General features: G+C 42.2%; 1 protein-coding gene across 16 annotated transcripts in view; it reads left to right on the plus strand.

Moving 5' to 3' along the window:
- DST (dystonin) overlaps positions 1-21,128 on the plus strand; it is a 488,128-nt gene that overhangs the window by 396,494 nt on the left and 70,506 nt on the right. For all 16 annotated transcript variants that reach the window (XM_082637996.1, XM_082637982.1, XM_082637992.1 and 13 more), the window contains 8 exons: positions 8,584-8,745; positions 10,250-10,420; positions 13,019-13,185; positions 15,631-15,790; positions 15,990-16,316; positions 17,061-17,145; positions 18,487-18,728; positions 19,642-19,848. In XM_082637996.1, the coding sequence (XP_082494122.1) occupies positions 8,584-8,745; positions 10,250-10,420; positions 13,019-13,185; positions 15,631-15,790; positions 15,990-16,316; positions 17,061-17,145; positions 18,487-18,728; positions 19,642-19,848 (1,521 nt within the window). The remainder of the gene's footprint in view (positions 1-8,583; positions 8,746-10,249; positions 10,421-13,018; positions 13,186-15,630; positions 15,791-15,989; positions 16,317-17,060; positions 17,146-18,486; positions 18,729-19,641; positions 19,849-21,128) is intronic.

Here is a 21,128-nt window from a genome sequence, read left to right on the forward strand (position 1 = left end):
TCCGCCTGCCGATGCAGGGGATACGGGTTCGTGCCCCGGTCTGGGAGGATCCCATATGCCGCGGAGCGGCTGGGCCCGTGAGCCATGGCCGCTGGGCCTGCGCATCCGGAGCCTGTGCTCCGCAACGGGAGAGGCCACAACAGTGAGAGGCCCGCATACAGCAAAAAAAAGAAAAAAAAAAAAAAAAAAAAGATTTAATTTAATTTTAGAAATATAGAATGAGAAAATTATACTATTTTGCTTATAATTCAATTAGTATTTGTGTACTTTTCTAATATCATCTGCCTTTAGAAGATTTTTTAACTGAATCACATCTAGTAGGCTGTGTAAAGTTATGTTTTGAGACCAGTTTAACATTGTGATTTCTGTATGTATGAAATAATACTGTTGACTACTTTTCAGAAGAACCTTGCTCATTTTATTCATTGTGTGTTTCTCTCTTACGAAAATGTGAGAGACCTAGGTATCATGATTAGTATTTAACACAGTTCAGTACATCTCGATTTTACTAACTTTAGAGACCATAGCATTGAAAGTAGCTGCATAAATCAAATTTAGGAAGAAAAGGTCAGCCAGTCCGGTTCTGCTCTAAACGTGAGTTTTTTTATGTTATCCAGATAGATCTTTGGAATCTGATTCCAAGTCACAAAGATAAATATGCAAGTTGTTGTCATCAATACCAATGTAATATTAAGAGTACAAATTTCAATTTGAATCAGAATCTATTAGGATCGTCCTTTGTAGAGTTAGTTGAAATCAGCTTAATAAAATAGGAATTCAATTATTAAATAAATGGCACATCCTTAAACATAATCAACTAGAGGACATTTTCCCATAGCACTTCCTGCTTCCCAGCTGTACTCTGCTCACTTTCTCATCCATATTCTCCACTTTACTGTAAGCCATGAAGGGGCGGGGGTGCTGCATCTCTGGGCACCAGCGCTTTGCCAGGGCTCTCCGTGCTGTTTGGCAATAGTGGGCACTGTTTAATGAATGGTTGAGTTTATGAATGAATTGTCTATGTAGCTTTAAAAGTGTACTATCCACCTGAAATGTGAGGTTGCTGTTCTTAGCTTTACAGAAGGTTAGAAGACTAGAATAGAATTGTGCTGATGATCCAGAGTTAGAGCCTAAGTTGGGCAGAATTAGGGCCATTTTTTCTTATGAAAAGTTCTGGGAGGATCTCTGTTTAGAGAAAGGCCCTGGTCCACATTCTGTGGAAACATTATTCATGTAGCTACGAATAAATAGCTTATATGGGAAGGTAGTGGCAACTGACTGTCAAACCCTTAGTTTCTGCTGATTCCAGCCTAGTGCACGACCCACTGTTCAAACGTGGTAACTGTGGGCACGTTTTTCTTTGTCTTATGATCCACATGTCAAAACAGCCCGTGTGCTTAGACAGGATCAAGTGCTTGTTGCAGTATTTCACTTCTTGACTCTGAAGAGTGGTCTTTGATATTATCATGTTGATGGGTTGTTTATTATGTATATATTCCCTTATAGTTGGCTATAGATATTTTTTCCAACTTCATGATGGCCATATACTGAGTTGTATCTAATAATTGTTGAATGGGTGCGTAACTTGTAGAGTTCCGGTTATGGATAGATTTTTTTTTTTTTTTAAGATTCAGTTCTTAGGTTTATAAAAATCATTTTGGAACATTTTCTCATGAAAGGTGCAAAAGGTCCATCCCACATCTTTCCTGTAAAATTATCAGAGAAAGTACAGGGTTGTTTTTAATAGAACTGTCTTCACTTGGGGCCAGCACAGTTTTACTTATGTTCAAATGATTATTTTGTGAGATTGAGGAAAGAAAATCTGCCCTCTATCTGCTACTCTGGCATGGTTGCTTATTTCATAAGATAAGGAATTGATAGATTTTACTTTATTTAAATGAATCTATGAAATTTCCCCCCCCAAAGGCTAAGATTTGGCTTCCTGAGTTAATTTTCAAACAGTATTTTTAAAGAGTGTTTATTCAGTAGATTAAAAAAAGTGGATGTGATTTTGTTAATGAAATATCCAGAGTCATTTAACTGCCCTTCATCTTTGCCCGACCCTTGCGTCAAATTCAAGAGGAATGCATGGTTATTAGTAATGACTAATATTCATGTCCGCGGTGCCCAGGGCTCTGGGCCCTTAGGAATAATTGACTCTGGAGAACAGTTCTACTTGAACTTGGGTTTTAAAAAGAATGACACAAGAGTCGACTTGAAAGTGATGCGCGCTCTGCATTCGCAGACACTAAACGTCTAAGAGTCCGCAGCTGCAGCGCACGGGAGTATGGTTTCAGCTGAAGGATGGGGACCTGTTAGCCCTTATCCCTGTTTCCTATTCCCAGGGGTGCAGTCCCGGCGGGGCTCCTGGTGTCTGTTCCGCCTCTGCTCGCCCCTCCCCCACGTCCCCAGTTACCAGATACGCGAACCCGCGCCGCCCTCCCCGCGCCTCCAGGACCGGGTCTGGTTCGCGCTGATGTCACCACCAGGCGGTTGCCTCGCAGCCGCCCGCCTCTGGGCACCTCCCCCTCAAAGGCTCGAGGGCTCCCGGCCGGACGGGGCCGGAGTCCGGGGGATATGCCCACGGAGTCCGGTCTCGGGAGCGCGTAGCGGCGGAGTGGGAGCCCGGGCCCCGCGGCGGCGAGGGGCGCGCGGCAGATGCGCCCCCGGCAACGCCCGGGCTCGGGACGCCCGCCCGCCGCCTCCAGCTGCGTCTTTCAAGGCCGGCGGGGTCCCAGCTGCCCGAGCCTTAGAGGAAGCCCGGAGCTCTTCTCTGCTGCAGTTGCCTCAGGTGGATCCGTCGTCTTAAGGAGGATCAGATAAGAGTCTTTGAAAGTGGCTTTTTTTTTTTTTTTTTAAAGGGGAGTTTATAGTACACCGTGCTTTCTGTTTACTTTAAACGGTCGCTGGATTGTACTGGCCTGGCCGCCCAAAAGCCTATTTTTTCCTCTTTGGATAATTCTGAATAGTCTCGAAGAAGCTTAATATGGGTAGAAAGACTTGCCTTTCGAATCAAGATTATTTATAGCTACTCCCAAAAAGAGTAAAAGAAAATTTGAACTTTCTTACCGCATTAGACTTAACTTATTTTTCTCTGAAGACTTGTTCTGTGCCTTCATTGGAACAGTCCATGGTCCCTGAGTTTGTCTTTTAAGTTTCTGAACCTTGGTTTATTTATAAAAGGGATGGAGTTTTGCAGCCGTCTTTAAGTGGATTACAGTTAACCAGAGCACTGCTGAAATTAGCATTCAGCCGGTTAAGATGCTGGCTCCTTTGGAAATTTTAACCTGGAAATCTCAGATGCAAAATTAGAATAAAAAGGGAAATGGACCGACAATGGAATGTTCTAAGTGTCTGAGCCACTGTTAAGTGTATTATTTGTTTTCTTTTTTCTGTGTTTTGGAGTTTGTGAAAGGGAACTCTGGGGGCCTTTCTGGGTAGGAGGAGGAAGGAGACTTCTATTCTCTGCTCTTGATGCACTTTATTTTTGAGAATCATTCTCAAACCACCAGGTAAAGGGAGGGTTGCAAAGTAGACCGGTGCCCTGCTGCTGGCCTTAAACACCTCATCTATGACGACGTGTGTTATGTGAGGTGCGTCCTTGGGCTGGAGACACTTTATAGTCCTGTTCAGAAGTGTGCTTTGCTGAAAGATGTGTTGCCTTATTTCCCACTTCCTGTGTCAGGAGCTGCAATATTTGTTTTAACTGTCTCCAAAATGGGCAAGCCGCTGAGCAGACCGGACTGTTTACGTCAGAATCCCCCCTGTGTAGGGAAGGGTGAGGAAGAGGAGGACCTCAACATCGAGGACTGTTACGTCCCGCAGCGCTCCATCTATGACACGGTTAGGCTGAATGAGCAGATTGACTCTGGTTCCAAGGGGAGCCTGTCTTCTAGGCATTTCACAGATCGGACTTTACCCTACAGTCACAGAACACTGGATGTCAGTTCTTTATGCTCCAATGGTGCCCTTGCTTCTTCCAGTGCATTTGAGCTGAGAGGCCGTGAAACTCACAAACTCGATGAAAAGATGATCTTCGATGCCCTCAAACTAAATAGCGATATCATCAGAAGCACAGGATTACCCAAAGCCAAATCTCACGCAGAAAAGAAAGAGCATAGACGGTCATGGCGAATGTTCGTCCCAGCCAATTTTATGGATTATGCAAACAAAAGTGAAAGCTCTTTTGTTGAACCTCCTGATCTGTCAGATGCTGTTACCAAGGCTGGCAAGTGCAGAGGGGGTAGTCATTCTCCCACGTCGGAGGAGGATGACTCTGGGTTATGCAGTCCTCCAGCCGAGAGGGAAGAAAAACAGGGCATTTTACCTGGAGACCCAACCCGAATTAGAAGCTTGTCTTCTGCTGAAGATATTCACATAGCAGAGCAATATAGACCCTTTTTTTCTGTTAATTCCATCAGCGAACAGAAAATCCCCTTGCTTTCATGCAGAAGTGCCCACCTTGATGACAACTTCAAAACGATTTTACATGATGTTTCTCCATCAGAGGAAACAAAACGTGTCAACGGTCAAAAGGAAATCCGTGGTGAAAATTGCTGCCTGCAGAATGATGTCAAAGAGAGCACTCTTAAGGCTGACCCATTCATTTTGCCAAGAGAGGGAGAAAACAAGTGTATTTCTAACCCCGGAGAAGAAGGAAAAACATATGGACCAGGAGAATTACAAAGCACAGCACGAAGTAGGGAATATATGGGAGGTTCTCCTGAGGACTTGGCTCTCCCTCACACAGATCTGGGGGGAAATGATGTAGATGGGGGTAGCGCAAGTTTAGTAGAAAACCTGACATTATTGACACAATACAACTTGGAAGAATCCAACGTAGCATCTCAAGAGGACATGGAGGCTCCCCTTTCTTCCCAGGAGATGGAGGCGATCCCTGTGCAATGCTCCCCAAAATTCAGAGCAGTAAGAAAGAAAGCCGCTGTCCGCAAAACAAGGGCCCGGGCAGGAACCTTGGACCCTGTCTGTAATGGCTTTCACTCAGTTCAGGTAATTAACTGGAGATGGGAAACTCTGTGATGCCCAAGGTCTGTGGTAGTGTTGTCAAGTGGCCACTGGTGTTTCCAATCATGGTCAATCCGGTCTTGTCTTTGGGGGGGGTTGACTAGTACCCTACCAGATGGCAGATATTGATATGATCATAACAACAAATTAATTAGGGACCATTTTTGAGGAGCCTGATTATCCCCAGCTGTTTGGAGTCCTGCTCCTGGTTGTAGAGATGGTGGCTGTTCCCTTTCATTTGAATGCCTCCACTGTGAATTTATGTTAGGCTTAGGCTTTTCCACAAATTGTGGTTTAAGACCCTGCCATTTAAGGGCAGTTATATTGGATTTATTAAGCTCGAACGGGCTTAGGAAGGTACCAACACAGTATTGTTATGGTCTGAGAAGTGCTCTCCTCAAATTGAGGACTTTTTACACGTTCTGAAAATGTTCTCTCAGTAGCTCTGCATGGGGGAGAGAGGTAATTGTGCTGTATTTTGCCCCTCACTTGTATAGCCCCTCACTTTTGGTAAGTGGTGAGTGAGGTAAGCAAGTAAAGCGTACTGCCTTGTAATAGGGAGAGGTTGGTTGTCAAGCCTGTAATTTTTTTCTTCCCACTTAGATTGAAGTTCAGCTATTTTGGTCCTTTTCCTAAGCTCTTCTGGTAAACTTTGCCTCAGAGGTAATTTTATTTTATTTTAAGCTTCTGTTGTGTTTGTGTACTCATGGGTTCAATTGGGGGGAGGGTCTCTCTTCCTAGGTATTTTGTTACTGAGAGATAAGGAATTTGGACACTATCAGTCTATGAAATAATTGCTCTAATCAGGGATGCCCTTTCCCTGAGGTTGCATTAAATGGCATGCTAGTTTGAAAGCTTAGCAGAGTACCTTTTTTTTTTTTTTTACTGTATTTTGCAGTTTATTTGTAGAAAGTAATTAAACTGTTAGGAGTATATAGATTCTTTAGTAGTTATCTTTTTTTTAAACCCTTAGTGTATTTTTGTTAGCACTTGAGAAAATTACCACAGACTCACCCAGAACTACGCTGATAGGCAACCCTGAAATTCATTTCTTTAAAACCAAGTCCAGGGGTTAAGGCAATTTACTGGAACGTTTTTATTAGGTTTTTGTTTTGTTTTGTTTTGCCCTGAAAATTAGCTGTGAGGGAGAATAAAACTTTTCCCTGCATCCTTATATACCAGACAAGTTCCTGGAATTTAAAATGTAGCAGTTTCCCTCCGCCCTCTTCTTCTTGGTAAGTAATAAAACATATCTACAGCTATTAGTTCCTAGAAATAGTAACTTGGAAAGTGGTATAGAAAAGAAGTAGGATCATAGCACCAAATTCTGTGTTCACTACCTTCCTGTAAGTTTCTATTGACTTATTAGGTAAATTAATGCCTTTTTTAAAAATCATGAAAGACATATGGTAATTTTTTCCCAATGATTTGGGGAATTCTTATAATTCTTTGTTTATGTGTAGTTGACTTTTTATGCTGAGTATTGTTATATAGAAACAATTAGCCAGTGTGGAAACTGTCTGGATTTTCTGTGGAAGAAGTTTGGGCTTTTTGCTAAGAGGGGACTTTTAGAAGAGATGATCATTTATTTGTTTGCTGTTCTTTAATTTACTCATTCACACTATAACACAGAAGTATCCTGTGTGCCGGGCTTGCTCCAGAGTCAGCGGAGTTTGTGTCTGGCAGCCTCTACATCTTTCAAAATTATTTTCCATACTGTGCCTGTAATTTTTTCTTAAGTCCTATTTTGATATTTGTTTTTATTGTTTTCATATATTCTGTTTAACTGTTCATTCACTTGGACTGTTGATATACTTATATAGTGGCCTGTAGTATAATGACTCAGTGCCCCAAACCTTGTCTTACCTTAATCTCTAGCTGAAGCTTTTCTTCCTTAGTTAAACTAATTTATTTGCCCTCCTAGCATCCTTCAAGCCCTATATTAAAAACATTTGTATTATCTGTGAAAGAGTTGATGTACCCCCCCCAGTATTATCTGTTGAGGGGTTATCATCATATACCCCAAGGTATAAATAAAATTTTCTATACTGATATTCATTTGGCAAATCATTAACAGGTCCATATTACAAGCTAGGTACTGTGGTAAGTCCAGGGTGTAGAACGACTATAAGGAAAAGAGAAATTTGTGCTTTCGTGGAACTTGCATTTTACCCTAATACATTAATTAGATCTTTTGCCAGTTACAGGCAGCGGGGCCTTTAAGTTGGGTGGAATGGAGAGTCGGCAGGGAGAGTGCTGGAAAACTGCCGACAGTGCAGGCAGTGATCCAAGGGTGACCAGGGTTGCTGTGCCGGCCCTGTGTGATCAGATCCATGGGGTGAGGCCTCCGTGCATCCTGCAAGCCCGTCGGCATCTTGACAGATGTTGAGGGGCTAGACGTGTAGGGATCCACACTATTGCAGTGCCCATCTACCTCTTTTTTCTGTTTCTTTCCCTGTATTTGCCCCTCTGGCTCACGTCATCTTCTTGTCAGTGACCCCCATTTCCAATTTGAGTCTCAAATGTCATTTGCCAGTTATCAGCAGGCATCCTTGGAAGGGCCTATAAGGATTCTTGCCAGGAAGGCTCATCGTGGGCCTTGTTACCATTTTGCTCCTTAGCATTTTCTATACCTTCTTTTTTTTTTAAATTGAAGTATAGTTGACTTACAGTGTTGTGTTAATTTCTCCTGTACAGCAAAGTGACTCAGTTATACATATACATAAATTCTTTTTTCTATTCTTTTCTATTATGGTTTATCACAGGATATTGAATATAGTTCCCTGTGCTCTACAGTAAGGGAACTCGTTGTTTATCCATCCTATACGTAATAGTTTGCATCTACTAACTCTAAACTCCCAGTGCATCCCTCCCCCCACCTTGGCAACCACAAGTCTGTTCTCTCTTTTTTAAATTAATTAATTAATTAATTAATTAATTTTGGGTTGCATTGGGTCTTCGTTGCTGCGCGCGGGCTTTCTCTAGTTGCAGCAAGGGGGAGCTACTCTTTGTTGCGGTGCGTGAGCTTCTCATTGCAGTGGCTTCTCTTGTTGCGGAGCATGAGCTCTAGGCGCATGGGCTTCAGTAGTTGTGGCTTGTGGGCTCTAGAGCGCAGGCTCAGTAGTTGTGGTGCACGGGCTTAGTTGCTCCACAGCATGTGGGATCTTCCCGGACCAGGGATCAAACCTGTGTCCCCTGCATTTGGCAGGTGGATTCTTAACCACTGCGCCACCAGGGAAGTCCCACAAAGCTGTTCTCCATGTCTGTGAGTCTGTTTCTGCTTCATAGATAAGTTCATTTGTGTCATATTTTGGATTCCACATGTAAGTGATATCATATGGTATTTATCATTCTCTTTCTGACCTGAATGGTTTTGATAATATTGTGAATTTATATTTAGTTTACTTTCTCATTATTATTTGTAAAGCAGCTGTAACACATGACTAGGCAACAAAAATGATCTTTATTTCTAATAATCTATACCTGATGATTGGACAGATGTTTATATTTGGTGGCTGTTAGGTACTATAATTCATATAATTATTCTTTCCAATGCAGGTGTTCCAAAAAGAAGAGATTGAACCCTTGCAGGTTAAACAGCAGGAGGTGAACTGGCTGGGCCAAGGCCTCATTCAGAGTGCCGCTAAGGGCACCAGCACCCAGGCCTTGGAGCGGGACCTGGACAATGCCAGTGCGCGATGGAAGACCCTCAACAAGAAGGTGACGTTGCCACCCCCTTCGTTGTCATTTCTGTGGATTGTTCTTCTCCAGCATTTGCTGTGACCACCATTCGTATTTCTAGTAGCCAAGCTTCCCTAAACCTGCCTGTTCCTTGCCATCCCCATGAACTGATAGCCCACCCTGATGCCCCCAGGGCTTGCTGGGCAGCACAGATGCAGGAAGGACCTCCCCCACCCACCACCCCCATGCGGATAGGGACCCGGCCGCACAGCTGTGACGGCAGGCGGCTAGGATCCTGGCCCTGGGCTGGTGGGAGCACACGCACCTCCAAGGGCACAGGGGCTACTTGGCTCCATAATCAGTGTCCCATAGGGACCTGGGCTCCCTGTTGACATATCGTTTACTTATTTTGCAAAGAACTTGGAACTCTCACTTTTTATGTGAAACCTAATTTTCAGATGTCAGCAACTCACTCCACACTGTGTAATAGGTCACACAGTACAGCTCTGTGTCTGTTTGCCCTGGACTAAGGGTTTGCACCTCGCTATAGATCATTAAGTCCAAATACCATTTTACTGATAAGATGTAGATCCCGCCTTTTTCTAAATGCCCATGATGGAAAACACTGGAAAATAATGCTCTGATATCTTAAGAAGGTGATGCTGACGCACAGTGGCAGCTCTTTATGTGACAGAAATGATCAGAAAAGGATTTCGGGATGGCAGTGCTCATCTAGTGGTGGTAGTGGTGGGGGATTGTTCTTGGAGTTTTCCTTGCGTTGAAATCTTAAGCAGTGGCTGGATCTCAGAATGACATTTATCCTTCTTTAGAGTTTGGTTCGTACCGCAGCACTCCTCAAATACAACTGGGATGCAGTGTCAGGTGTGAATACTTTCCATGGAGCTTAAAATATCTTGCCAACTACTTTTTTCAGCCCAAAAAGAAAAGACCTTTGAGGGGGCAATAGGATATCTCTGTGCAGAACACAGAGACTCCATTTACTGGGCGACAAAGGCCCTGGCTTGTCAAGAAAGGACTCTATAGAGCTTGGATCTAGCAGAATTTAATTGGATACTTCATAGTTATTTTGCCTAGCAGAATGTAATTCTGATTCTCTCCATAATAATATTGTTGTTTAAATCTTAGTCTTTAAAAAAGTATTCAACAGTAGGAAATAAAGAATGAATACCAGGGATAATGATAAAAATGAATAAGGCACTGTTTCTTTCAGTAACCTTAAAATATTTGAACCATTCATTGCTAATCATAAATGTATTGGATACTTCCAGAATCTCAAAGCTTCCCCTTTTGCACTGACTGGTTGAGATGGCAACCTTATCTCCTTGGCTTACTTGCTAAGTTTGAGTTTGTCTCCTTTCCATCTGTATCCTGCCCACTAGCAATGCTTTGGGTGAATTTTAAGTGAGAAGGAAAAGAAAATTTGTGACCAAATGGGAAGATGAGCTTGGAAAGTGTTGGCTGGTGGGCAAATTTCATTTCTCATGAACGCAGTAGATAACTGGGGATCCCTGGTGCTGTGCAGGTGGCCCAGCGAGCAGCCCAGCTGCAGGAGGCCCTGCTGCACTGTGGGAGGTTCCAGGACGCCCTGGAGTCCCTACTCAGCTGGATGGTGGACACCGAGGAGCTTGTGGCCAATCAGAAGCCCCCATCGGCTGAGTTCAAGGTGGTGAAGGCCCAGATACAAGAGCAGAAGGTAAGTTAGTGGAGCTTCCGTACTGTTTCATGTTAAATCTTAACAATGAGAGTAAAAGTTCACCTTGTGACTCTCTTTGTGTTAATAGGATATCCTTGTTAACTGGTAATCAATGTTGTAGACATTGTTTTGTTAGTCATTCAACAAATATTTGTGGACCATCTGCCACAGGTCAGCCATGGTTCCAGGTGCTGGAGATATATCATTGTATACAAACCATAGAGGTTCCTCATCGAGTTTAAGGTTTAGTGGGAAGGGAGGAATGGGGAGAGAGAGACAATAAACAAAGTAAACACGTAAATGGTGTTACATTAGCCATCGATAAATAACACTGGGATGGGAGATGAGTTATTAGCAAGAGACAGAGCGCAAGGGTGGGGGACAGGAAGTGCTGAGTGGGGGTGTGTGTGTGTACAATTTTAAAAAATAGTGTAGTTGAGTTCGAAGACATCACTTACCGAAAAGGTGACTTAGAACAGAAATATCGTTCTCCTGTGTATTAGGTTGATGCACATGCAATTGCCTATTTTATTGAGTCCGTATGGGCAGTTTGTTATGGTTCAGCCTGTACTGACATGGCAGAGAGTTGATTCACATACGCTGAGAACCATGCTGCTGTGTCTTTTGATTCTGCAAATACAGGACCCAGTTGGAAAGACACTTCTTAGAGGGATGGTGACTACTTGGGGCCACATGTACAATTTTTGTGGTCATTAGGAAGCATTTAGTGACTTGTCCAATATTGATTTGTCAGCCATGACTTGAAATGACACATGGGGGGGTGGCACCTGGCACACAGCACACTGATAAGGCTTCTCTTTAAAAAGACGGGACCTTTAGAAAGAAGAGACTGGATTAAGAGTCTTAATTGGGTTTTGACATCCAGTACTACTCTCTCTAAAAATTCTTCGAAGACTTTAGTATCTTGGGAAATTAACTTATTAGAAATAGATTTATAGGTATGGATTAAAGAAATATAACAGGAAACACATTGCATTTGTTTGATTTTTGAAAAAATACGGTAATATATAATAATATGTAATAAAATAATATATATGTATAATTTATATAATGTAATAAATATATAATATAATCTGGTGTTAAATATAATAATTGCTACCATTCACGATTTAATTTAAACATTTATTATTTGCCCAGAGTTAATGAACTATGCTTAGCCAACAAAACCTGTCTATTGATTTTGCTTTCTTAATTGCTAGAAGCTGTTCGTTAAAGTTTACCAAAAGTAATCCACTTAATTGTTCTCTTTACTGCCTAAACCAGCTGTTGTACTTTGATTTTATGATGACTCTGACCTGTGTCAAGAGAGGGCATCTCTTCCCCTTCTCTTTGGCCCTGTTCCTCTCCCTTCCTGCTGTGGTGGCCTTGATCCCACCTTGACAGTGAGAAAATACCCTTCCAGCTTGTTACTTCTGGGTGACTGTCTGTGCCTTTGGTCCTTAGGCATCAGTCAGGGTCAGGTTAAGGAAGCAGTGCGGTACTCAGCATTCTGTACACCTGTGCCTTCCTCACTGCTCTTCACACAGGGCCGGGGGATTGCACTTATTCCTGAAATACTTGTTTTGATTCATTGGAGGAAGGGAATCCTGATTTCTGGCTACCTATGTCAAACACTCCCTTCCAGGCTTCTCAAAATGAAGCATTAAATTGAATTTTTTTCCATGGCTCAATCCTGAAATATTAGTCTTCTTTAGCCAGCTTTGGGGATTTCTGACATGTTTCCCCCTCGGTTCATTGTGGAAATGATATTTAAAGGCTCTTTTTAGTTTTCATCCTCGTAAAGAATTTTAGGAGCTATCTTAACCCCCTAAAAGCAACCAAGAGCCTCTAGCTGTAGCCTCACTAGCTTGTGAACTTGGTCTGACTTTCAACTTCCCTTCTGCGGTGGATTGTTTAACATGGGAAGAGGTTTTGAAAACAGCAGTGATGTATAATGACCTTTTCTATCTCAGTGGGACAGATCACTGTTGATTGTTTAGGACATTCCCGCTTCATTATAATATTTGGGATTTTGCGCTGTCAGTGCAGAGGAGTTATCCTAAGCAGCACATTCTACTCCATTACTTTATATTAACAAGTTAACAACGAATGGCTCAGTGGCCTTATCAATATTCGTTTTATTTAGTGTGAAAAGCCGCCACCACAATGTTTGACACAATAGTAATGAATTGTTAAACAAAATGAGTTTTTTTTGAAAAAATCCTACTTCTCAGGTCCTTTTGTATGTGAATCCACACAAAGTTGTTTTTTTTTTTTTTTTTTTGCGGTGCGCGGGCCTCTCACTGTTGTGGCCTCTCCCGTTGCGGAGCACAGGCTCCAGACACGCAGGCTCAGCGGCCATGGCCCACAGGCCCAGCCGCTCCGCGGCATGCGGGGTCCCCCCAGACCGGGGCGCGAACCCGCGTCCCCTGCATTGGCAGGCGGACTCTCAACCACTGCACCACCAGGGAAGCCCCAAAGTTATTTTTGTTACATATCAAAAGTATTTTGTGTATGTTTTCCATATGTTGATAAAATTATCGCTTTGTTTCCTTTCTTTTTATTTATTTTTTAAAACATTTACTATTTTGTCTTAAGCTTCTTCAGAGATTGTTAGATGACCGCAAATCTACTGTGGAGGTGATCAAACGGGAAGGAGAAAAAATTGCCGCCACAGCAGAACCTGCAGATAAAGTGAAGATTTTGAAACAACTGAGTCTCTTGGATAGCAGATGGGCGGCCTTGCTTAATAAGGCTGAAACAAGGTAAATGCTTCCAGTCTTTGGAAAGAGCACCAGTGGCGTTCATACTGATTTCTTGTATTTTGGTAATGCTTTTCTTCAAATTGTTATTTTCCTGTGTTTATCATGTATGTGAACATGGAGGGCAAGGGCTATGGCACCTCTGTCCTTATTCCCCTATGGGGATGTCCTGTAGTCTCCAAATCTATCCCAACTCTTAAGAAGAGTATTTCCTTTGGGGGTCATTCGTTCATTCGTTTATAACGTAGTTATCGCCTGCCTACCGTGCATCAGGCAGAGCTGGGCCTTCCTCAGGGGTGCGCTGGTCAGATCATCCCTGCCCTCAGACAAGGGACAGCCTAGCAGGGTTTCGTAGCCATTGAAGACTAATGACAAATGTGATGGTTCAAAGTGAAACCTGGGCACAGGGTGCTGTGGAAGCAGAGAACAGGAGGAACCTGGCCTGGGGCAGGAAAGTGACAGCTAAGCTCTGTTTTAAAGGAGGAGTGGGAGTTATCTGGGAAGTGAGGCAGATGAAGGGTGCTGTGACGTCTACCAGGACCGGAAGCTGGAGCGTGGCTCCACCGGGCTTCATTACACTTCGGGTTTTTTTCTTTTTAATTTTTTTAATTGAAGTATAGTTGATTTACAATGTTGTATGAATTTCTCCTGTACAGCAGAGTGACTCAGTTATACATACATATACATTCTTTTTTTAAATATTCTTTTCCATTATGGTTTATCATAAGATATTGAATATAGTCCTTTCTTCATTCTCTTCACTGGCACCACATTGACTGATGTCATGTTGTAGCAACATTGAAGTGTACACTGGCTGGGTTGGAAATAGATGACCCACTGAAGAGAATGAGCATCTCCATACATTCCTACCTTCTTTGGAACTAAGATGGTGCAGAGAAGGGTTTGTCCAATCTTGAATTACGGAGCAGAAGGACTTATCATTCTAGGACCATTGAATAAGGGGCTCTGAAGGAGGCTGGAAGTTTCATGTTATTTTTTAATGTGTGTCAGTAGATTATTCCTTCTGTGTAATGCCCCAGAATTACTGCCATGGGAGAGACTCTCAATACTTTTTTTTAATAAATGAAAGTCGAGATCTCTGCTTTACTCCCATGACTGTCCTTTTTTTTCCCTAAACCTTCCTCACAGCGGTATTAAGTGGAGGGATGGTGGTGATGCTATGATTCACACACAGACTAATAGATTCCCTTACAATTTAAATCATAGTCAATTAGACCTAGTTGCAAAATAGTTCTTTCCAGTGATTCTAGGTGATTGGATATTAGAATTTTTAAAAAGAGTCATAAATAGTGATAATCCAGAAGTCAAAAATAATGTAGTAATTTTATTCATTTTTTTAAAAAGATCAAATGTATTTCAACTGAAGGTTTTAAAAATATATGCATATGTAATTTGTGATATGAAGGTATAGAAATTATGTTCGGTAGCATGTGCCAGTTGTCCATAATTCCCTTTGTCCCCATAGAAAGCTCATTTCTCAAATCATGTAATTCTCTACGAATTAAACATGATAACAGGTTAAGACAGCAGCTCTTGGTCCCAGCAAAAATAATTCACAGGATCGGATACAGAATCAAGTCCTCTGTATACAGACCAGCACAATCACTTGCCGTAGATAAAAACCGAGGACGGTGCAAGTAGGTTTTAACTTACGTGGTACCTTTTTAAGGGAGGAAACAATGGGTTTTCTAAAAGTGTTCAAACTCTGTTACAAGTTAAAGTCTGAGGAATATTTCTCCTCTTTCATGATATTTTAGTCCATAAAATATTAACTGTTTCCTTGGGGAAATATACCTGACAGTGTACTTTTTAAAGGAGGACTCACTAGTAATTCCAGCACAGGGGATGCTATAGTTATTCTTCAACATTTAAATCTAATTTTGACCATTTGATTAAAGCAATCTCAGTAACTGATGCTCCGACTGAGGTTAACTATTACATAAAGCACAGAATATATGTTCAGTAAGTATTACCTATTACTATCATTATTATGGCTACATTGTTATTATAACATTACTATGATTATACCTATTATTATTGTAAGTATTACAACCAGGTTACTTAAGACTTTCACAAGATTCAGGCACTTGAGGTTGATGTGTTGTTCAGCTTTACTTTTATTTAATAGGAGAACTATTTTTAAAGTTTTTCATAGATACTTCTTTTTTTTTTTTTGGCCATGTCACGTGGCTTGTGGGATCTTAGTTCCCCGACCAGGGATCGAACCCCGGCCCCCGGCAGTGGAAGCATGGAGAATAGGAGAAATATTTTAAAGTGTCCTCTCCGTGCGAGAGATTTTAATTTTAATGTTAGATGTTTTCTACAAAAACTGTTTGGAGTGGAACGCGGGAGCACGAGTGAAGATCCCTGTTGACAGTTTCCCACGTTTCTCATCCCTGAATGACCTTCCTCTTGGCACGTTTTCAGGAATCGTCAGTTGGAAGGTATCTCAGTGGTAGCACAGCAGTTTCACGAAACCTTAGAACCACTGAACGAGTGGCTGACAACCACAGAAAAGAGGCTGGCGAATAGCGAACCCATTGGAACCCAAGCGTCCAAGCTGGAGGAACAGATTGCCCAGCACAAAGTAAGGTTCCCATCACACGTTAGTGAGATCCAGTTTTCTGTGCCCTTTGTTGGTTTTATGACATGCATTTGAGTTTTGTACTGTTGTGTGATGCATCCGTGCAACCTTAGACCCATTTCATGTGTCATCTTTTTGTTCAGTTTATGTTGTCATTTTTATTTGTCCATTCTTTTTGTTTCCTTTTTTAAACTTTATTTAGGCCTTAGAAGATGACATCAACCATCATAATAAACATTTACACCGGGCAGTTAGCATTGGCCAGTCGTTAAAGGTTTTGAGCTCCAGGGAGGATAAAGACATGGTGCAGAGTAAATTAGACTCCTCTCAAGTGTGGTACATTGAGATTCAAGAGAAAAGCCACGGCAGGTCTGAGCTTCTCCAGCAGGCTCTGTGTAATGCTAAGATTTTTGGGGAAGATGAAGTGGAGCTGATGAACTGGCTGAGTGAAGTGCATGACAAGCTGAGGAGGCTCTCGGTCCAGGATTCCAGCCCTGAGGGGCTGTGGACACAGCAGGCTGAGCTGCGGGTATTTTGATTTATTTTACTTTATTTTCTCATTTCAGTTGTCCTCATTTTCTCAGTCTTCCTTATTTCTGTATTATTTTATGTTCACTGTGATTTAGGTGAGTTGCTGTACACAAATAAGACATTGCCTATGTATACAGTGACTTTTTTTAATTGAAGTATAGTTGATTTACAATGTTGTGTTAGTTTCAGGTGTACAGCATAGGGATTCAGTGTATGTATATATATATATATATATATATACACACACACACGCACATATATATATGTATATGTATATATGTGTGTGTATATATATACACTTTTTCAGATTCTTTTCCCATATAGGTTATTACGAAGTACTCAGCAGAGTTCCCAGTGCTGTACTGTAGGTCCTTGTTGTTTATCTATTTTATATAGAGTAAGTAGTGTTGTATTCAGTTACTTTTAATGAAGTCACATGTAAGAAGAGATTTAATTTATCCAATAGCTGGATTGTTGACTTTTCATTTTGTTATTTCATCTTTGTACACAAAGGCCCATAATTAACCAGTACTCCAGTGTCTCCACATCACCCATTTTCTGAAGAGGGGAGTGAATTATGATAGATGAACTGAGACACGGGCACAGTGATGGGAAAAAGATGGGTAAACATGAGAACAGTGAGGAATATTTGCAAGGTCTTTCCTCAAATAAGTTTAACTGATAATGCCAATTCTTATTTAAATTTTTTTTCCCCCGCATAAAAATGATACCTGTGTTTTAGGTTCTGCAAGAGGACATCCTACTCAGAAAACAAGATGTAGATCAGGCCTTACTAAACGGTTTAGAACTACTTAAACGAACAACAGGTGAGATACCTTTCAAATCAAATCCTCATGACGTGAGCATTTTGTGTTGGTTTCAAAATATTTTAGAGATGGGGAAAAACACAAAGCACACTCGAATTTTGGGGCCACTCCAAGATTTCATCCTGGAGAATGCTTTGAAGGCCGACCGAGGGGGGTTTAGACTATGATTTCATTGTTTTTCTCATGATCTCACTGAGTTTTTAATGGAAGTTTTGTGTATTACTCATAACACCAAGCATTGGTCAGAGAATCCCATGGCAGAGTGACATTAGTTTTCCACTTGTGGAAGGCAGTTGTTCTAGATGAGCACATAGGTTGTAGACAGCTTTAAAAATTTTTAAGATAGATGGCATTCAGTGACACATAGTGTGACTATGCCCAGGCTTCATTTCTCTGTGCTTGAACTCACCAAGAAAACAGATATTACCTTGTTTTAGTAATTCCTTTGGCTGTAGGGATGTTTCATTGTATTTATATCCAATTCAGCACATGTGTGTGGTGGGGGACAGGTACCATTCATTATGAATGGGAAGAATTTGATATAGTATCGAGAGCCTTGCACTTGGACTCTGAAGCCCAGGACACAATTTCTCTGTGTGTCTGAAAATTAAATAGAGGCAGGTGAGGATCTATTGGAATAGTACAGCTGAGTTTATTTTTATTTTATTTTTATTTTTTTTTGCGGTACGCGGGCCTCTCACTGTTGTGGTCTCTCCTGTTGCGGAGCACAGGCTCCAGACACGCAGGCTCAGCAGCCATGGCTCACAGGCCTAGCCGCTCCACGGCATGTGGGATCTTCCCAGACCGGGGCACGAACCCGTGTCCCCTGCATCGGCAGGCGGACTCTCAACCACTGCACCACCAGGGAAGCCCCGAGTTTATTATTTTTAACACACACACACACACACATGCATAGATTATACATATATAAATGTGTATATGTGGCAGGCACTGTTCTAAACATTTTGCAAATGTAAACTCATTGAATTTTTATCACAACTTTATGAAGTAGGTTCTATTCGTAATGATAAGTAACCAGGGGCACAGAGAGAGGTGAAGCGTCTTGTGCAAGATAGTGAGCCACAAACTCAGTATGCAAACCTAGGCAGTTTTTAACCCCAGTGCTTGAAAATGGAAAGACCATACAAATAGTTGCAAAGGTGGTGCTTTCCACATAGCCCTTTACAGTTTTTATATTTGCATTTTCAGAGCTGTTTACATTCGCCAGATATCCTCAGAAAAATTCAAACCTAGGACAGGGCTTTTCTTGGGTCAGAACTTCTTTAGCTGAAGAACTCGTCTTCCCCTTTCATGAGATATGACATGCCTTTGAAATTCTAGGTGATGAAGTTTTAATAATTCAAGATAAATTGGAAGCCATTAAAGCGAGGTACCAAGACATCACTAAACTGAGCACAGACGTCGCCAAGACCCTGGATCAGGCACTGCAGCTCGCGAGGCGACTGCACTCCACGCACGAGGGGCTGTGCGCCTGGCTGGACAAGGTGGAGGTCGAGTTGCGTTCATACGAAACGCAGGTTCTGAAGGGAGAAGCCTCCAGCCAAGCACACGCAAGGCAAAAAGTACGCTCCGATTTATACACTCTTTGGATCCGCTTGTTATCTCTCAGGGAGCCTTATTCACACAGGGGCGAAGTGATATTTATCACGTGTCATTACTAATATACTTAAGGATGCCTTGGTGGGCGTGGACCCAACAGAAATTGGCAGCAGATCAGCTCTTTAAACTTTTAGGAGCCCAGACATGAAAACAGCATATTGTCATTTGTTTCTCGAATCTTATAGAAACAGAATGATAAAAACAGAAAAAAAAAAAAAAAAGGAAAATGATCACTGTTTTCAGAGATACACATAATTTGGTTAGAATAGTGATACCTTTATAAGATAGATGCCAAGCATGAGGTGGCTTTTCTAATTATATTGCACAAGTGGTATTCTCTCATGCTGATCATCCTTCTTAGAGTTGTCCGCCTCAGTTTTTATCATCCCTGAAGTACGATCACACATGGGTGAAGGCAGTCTGGGAGGTCAGGTCCACTGAGCCTATAATGATTCAACTGGGATGATTTAAAGCCAGTGTGTCCTCGTTTTGAGGGTCCCTTGATTCTGGTTTGGACTTTCCTCTTTAGTTTTCTGGTACCTGATTACTCTGAGGTTACCAGCAAGCTGGATTAACTTGCTGGGTTAACTTGCCAGGTTCGGGTTCCCAATTTTTAAACGTTTATATTACATTTCAAAGCTAAAGTCTTGCCATGTTGACAAAGGAAGTGTTCTTTGGAACTTCTCAGGGAACACTTTCCTTTCTGAAAAATAGCTTTAAGTAACCAAGGGGTATAGAACTGGGGTAACCGGCATTAAGGTGATCCGTGCATCACGTTGGCCTGTGAAGGACTTTAGCCCCAAGGACAGTTAGAGGAGAAGCCCGTTCAGACTTGGCGTTTCCCACAGGTTTGTGTTTTCTTCCTTCTGTTTTCAGGAGCTAAAGAAGGAAGCTAAGAGCAGCAAAGCCCTGCTGGACTCCCTTAACGAAGTGAGCTCTGCTCTCCTGGAGCTGGTGCCCTGGAGGGCGAGGGAAGGGCTGGAAAAAATGGTGGCCAAGGACAACGAACGCTACCGCTTGGTGAGCGACACCATCACACAGAAGGTGGAGGAGATTGACGCGGCCATCCTGAGGTCCCAGCAGGTAGGCGAACACTTGGGCGTCTGGGCAGTTTGTTTCCTCCACTTGCTCCCAGGGCCTCCACCTGATCAGAGATGACGGTGGGTGGTGTTTCCATTCATTGGTTATGCTTCCACAGCGGAAGGGGTTTGAAAAGCATTTAGCTGGGGTACTTGGACATCTGAGTGCTGGGCAAGGCTCATCTCTACATTGTTGGCAGCCATCTACCTGCTGGTCTCCCAGCCTCAGCAAGTCAGCCACTGGCAGGACTAGCGCCGTTCTCCTGCTGTCCAGACAAAATGCCTTTTGTGTACATGTGTGCATGCTGCTCATGTTAATTTTATGCCCTGGCTGCATCTAATCTGTGTGTGAGTAAATATTTTGAGTTATCGTGTAAGTCACTATTAACTGTTCCTTGATGTACATGGCAAAGAAAGGCTGAATTCTTTCTAAAAAGGAAACATTTGTGTTGGTGATGTAGTTTTTTTCTGAAGATGACTGAAAGGGGAAAAAATGATCGTTGCTGACCTGTCTGCAACTCGTACGGTTTCTGGTTCCAGAGAGTTTTATAGACCCCACCCCTTAGCCACAGCTCTCTCAGAAGACTATGGGCAAAAAGGGGGTGGAGGGGTCCTGGATCTAGAAGCTTGTAATACATGTTTTGATTAACTTTTATGGAAATCTCTGAATATTTATATTAAGTCATCAGCCTCTTCTTGCAGACTTGCTCTGACAGAGTTAGTAGGGTTTTGCTGTGTACTGTGGAACAGGGCTTGGGAAGGTGGATGACTCAGCCTTTGCACATCCCAGCCAAAAGCAAGAAACACAAATCAAGCAGCTCGTGTGGAGCATCCAAAATTCATTCTCTAAGGTTGCTGTAAAAGTGTAATTTATCTAATTCTAAAACATGGCGCCTCACTTCTCATTTCAGTGCCGTGCTCTGGAATCACAAAAGCCGATGGAATACAACGATAGCAAAAGGCCTGCCTCAGACATTTTTGTGAGGGAGGCCTTCATGCCTGAGGAATGCATTTGCATGGCTCTGTTTTCAAAGTTTGGAGGAATTTGTATGCCTCATTATCATAGGATAATAAGCGTGTTTATTTGTGAAGTTTATTCAACTATTTGAAAAGAGTTGGATTGTTTTTCACCAAAATTTCTTTCGACCTTTCATAGTTGGCACTGAAGACTTCTCTAAATAGCACGACAAATATTCTGTCCTCTTGGGAGTAGAATTTTCTTGAGAAGCTGAGTGTGGTTGGCTAGTTCAGGGAAGGAAGACAGTAATAAGGGTGTAACCAAAC

Source organism: Mesoplodon mirus (genome assembly GCF_964341445.2).
Source record: "Mesoplodon mirus genome assembly, chromosome: 12".
In the NCBI taxonomy this organism is placed as follows: Eukaryota; Metazoa; Chordata; class Mammalia; order Artiodactyla; family Ziphiidae; genus Mesoplodon; species Mesoplodon mirus.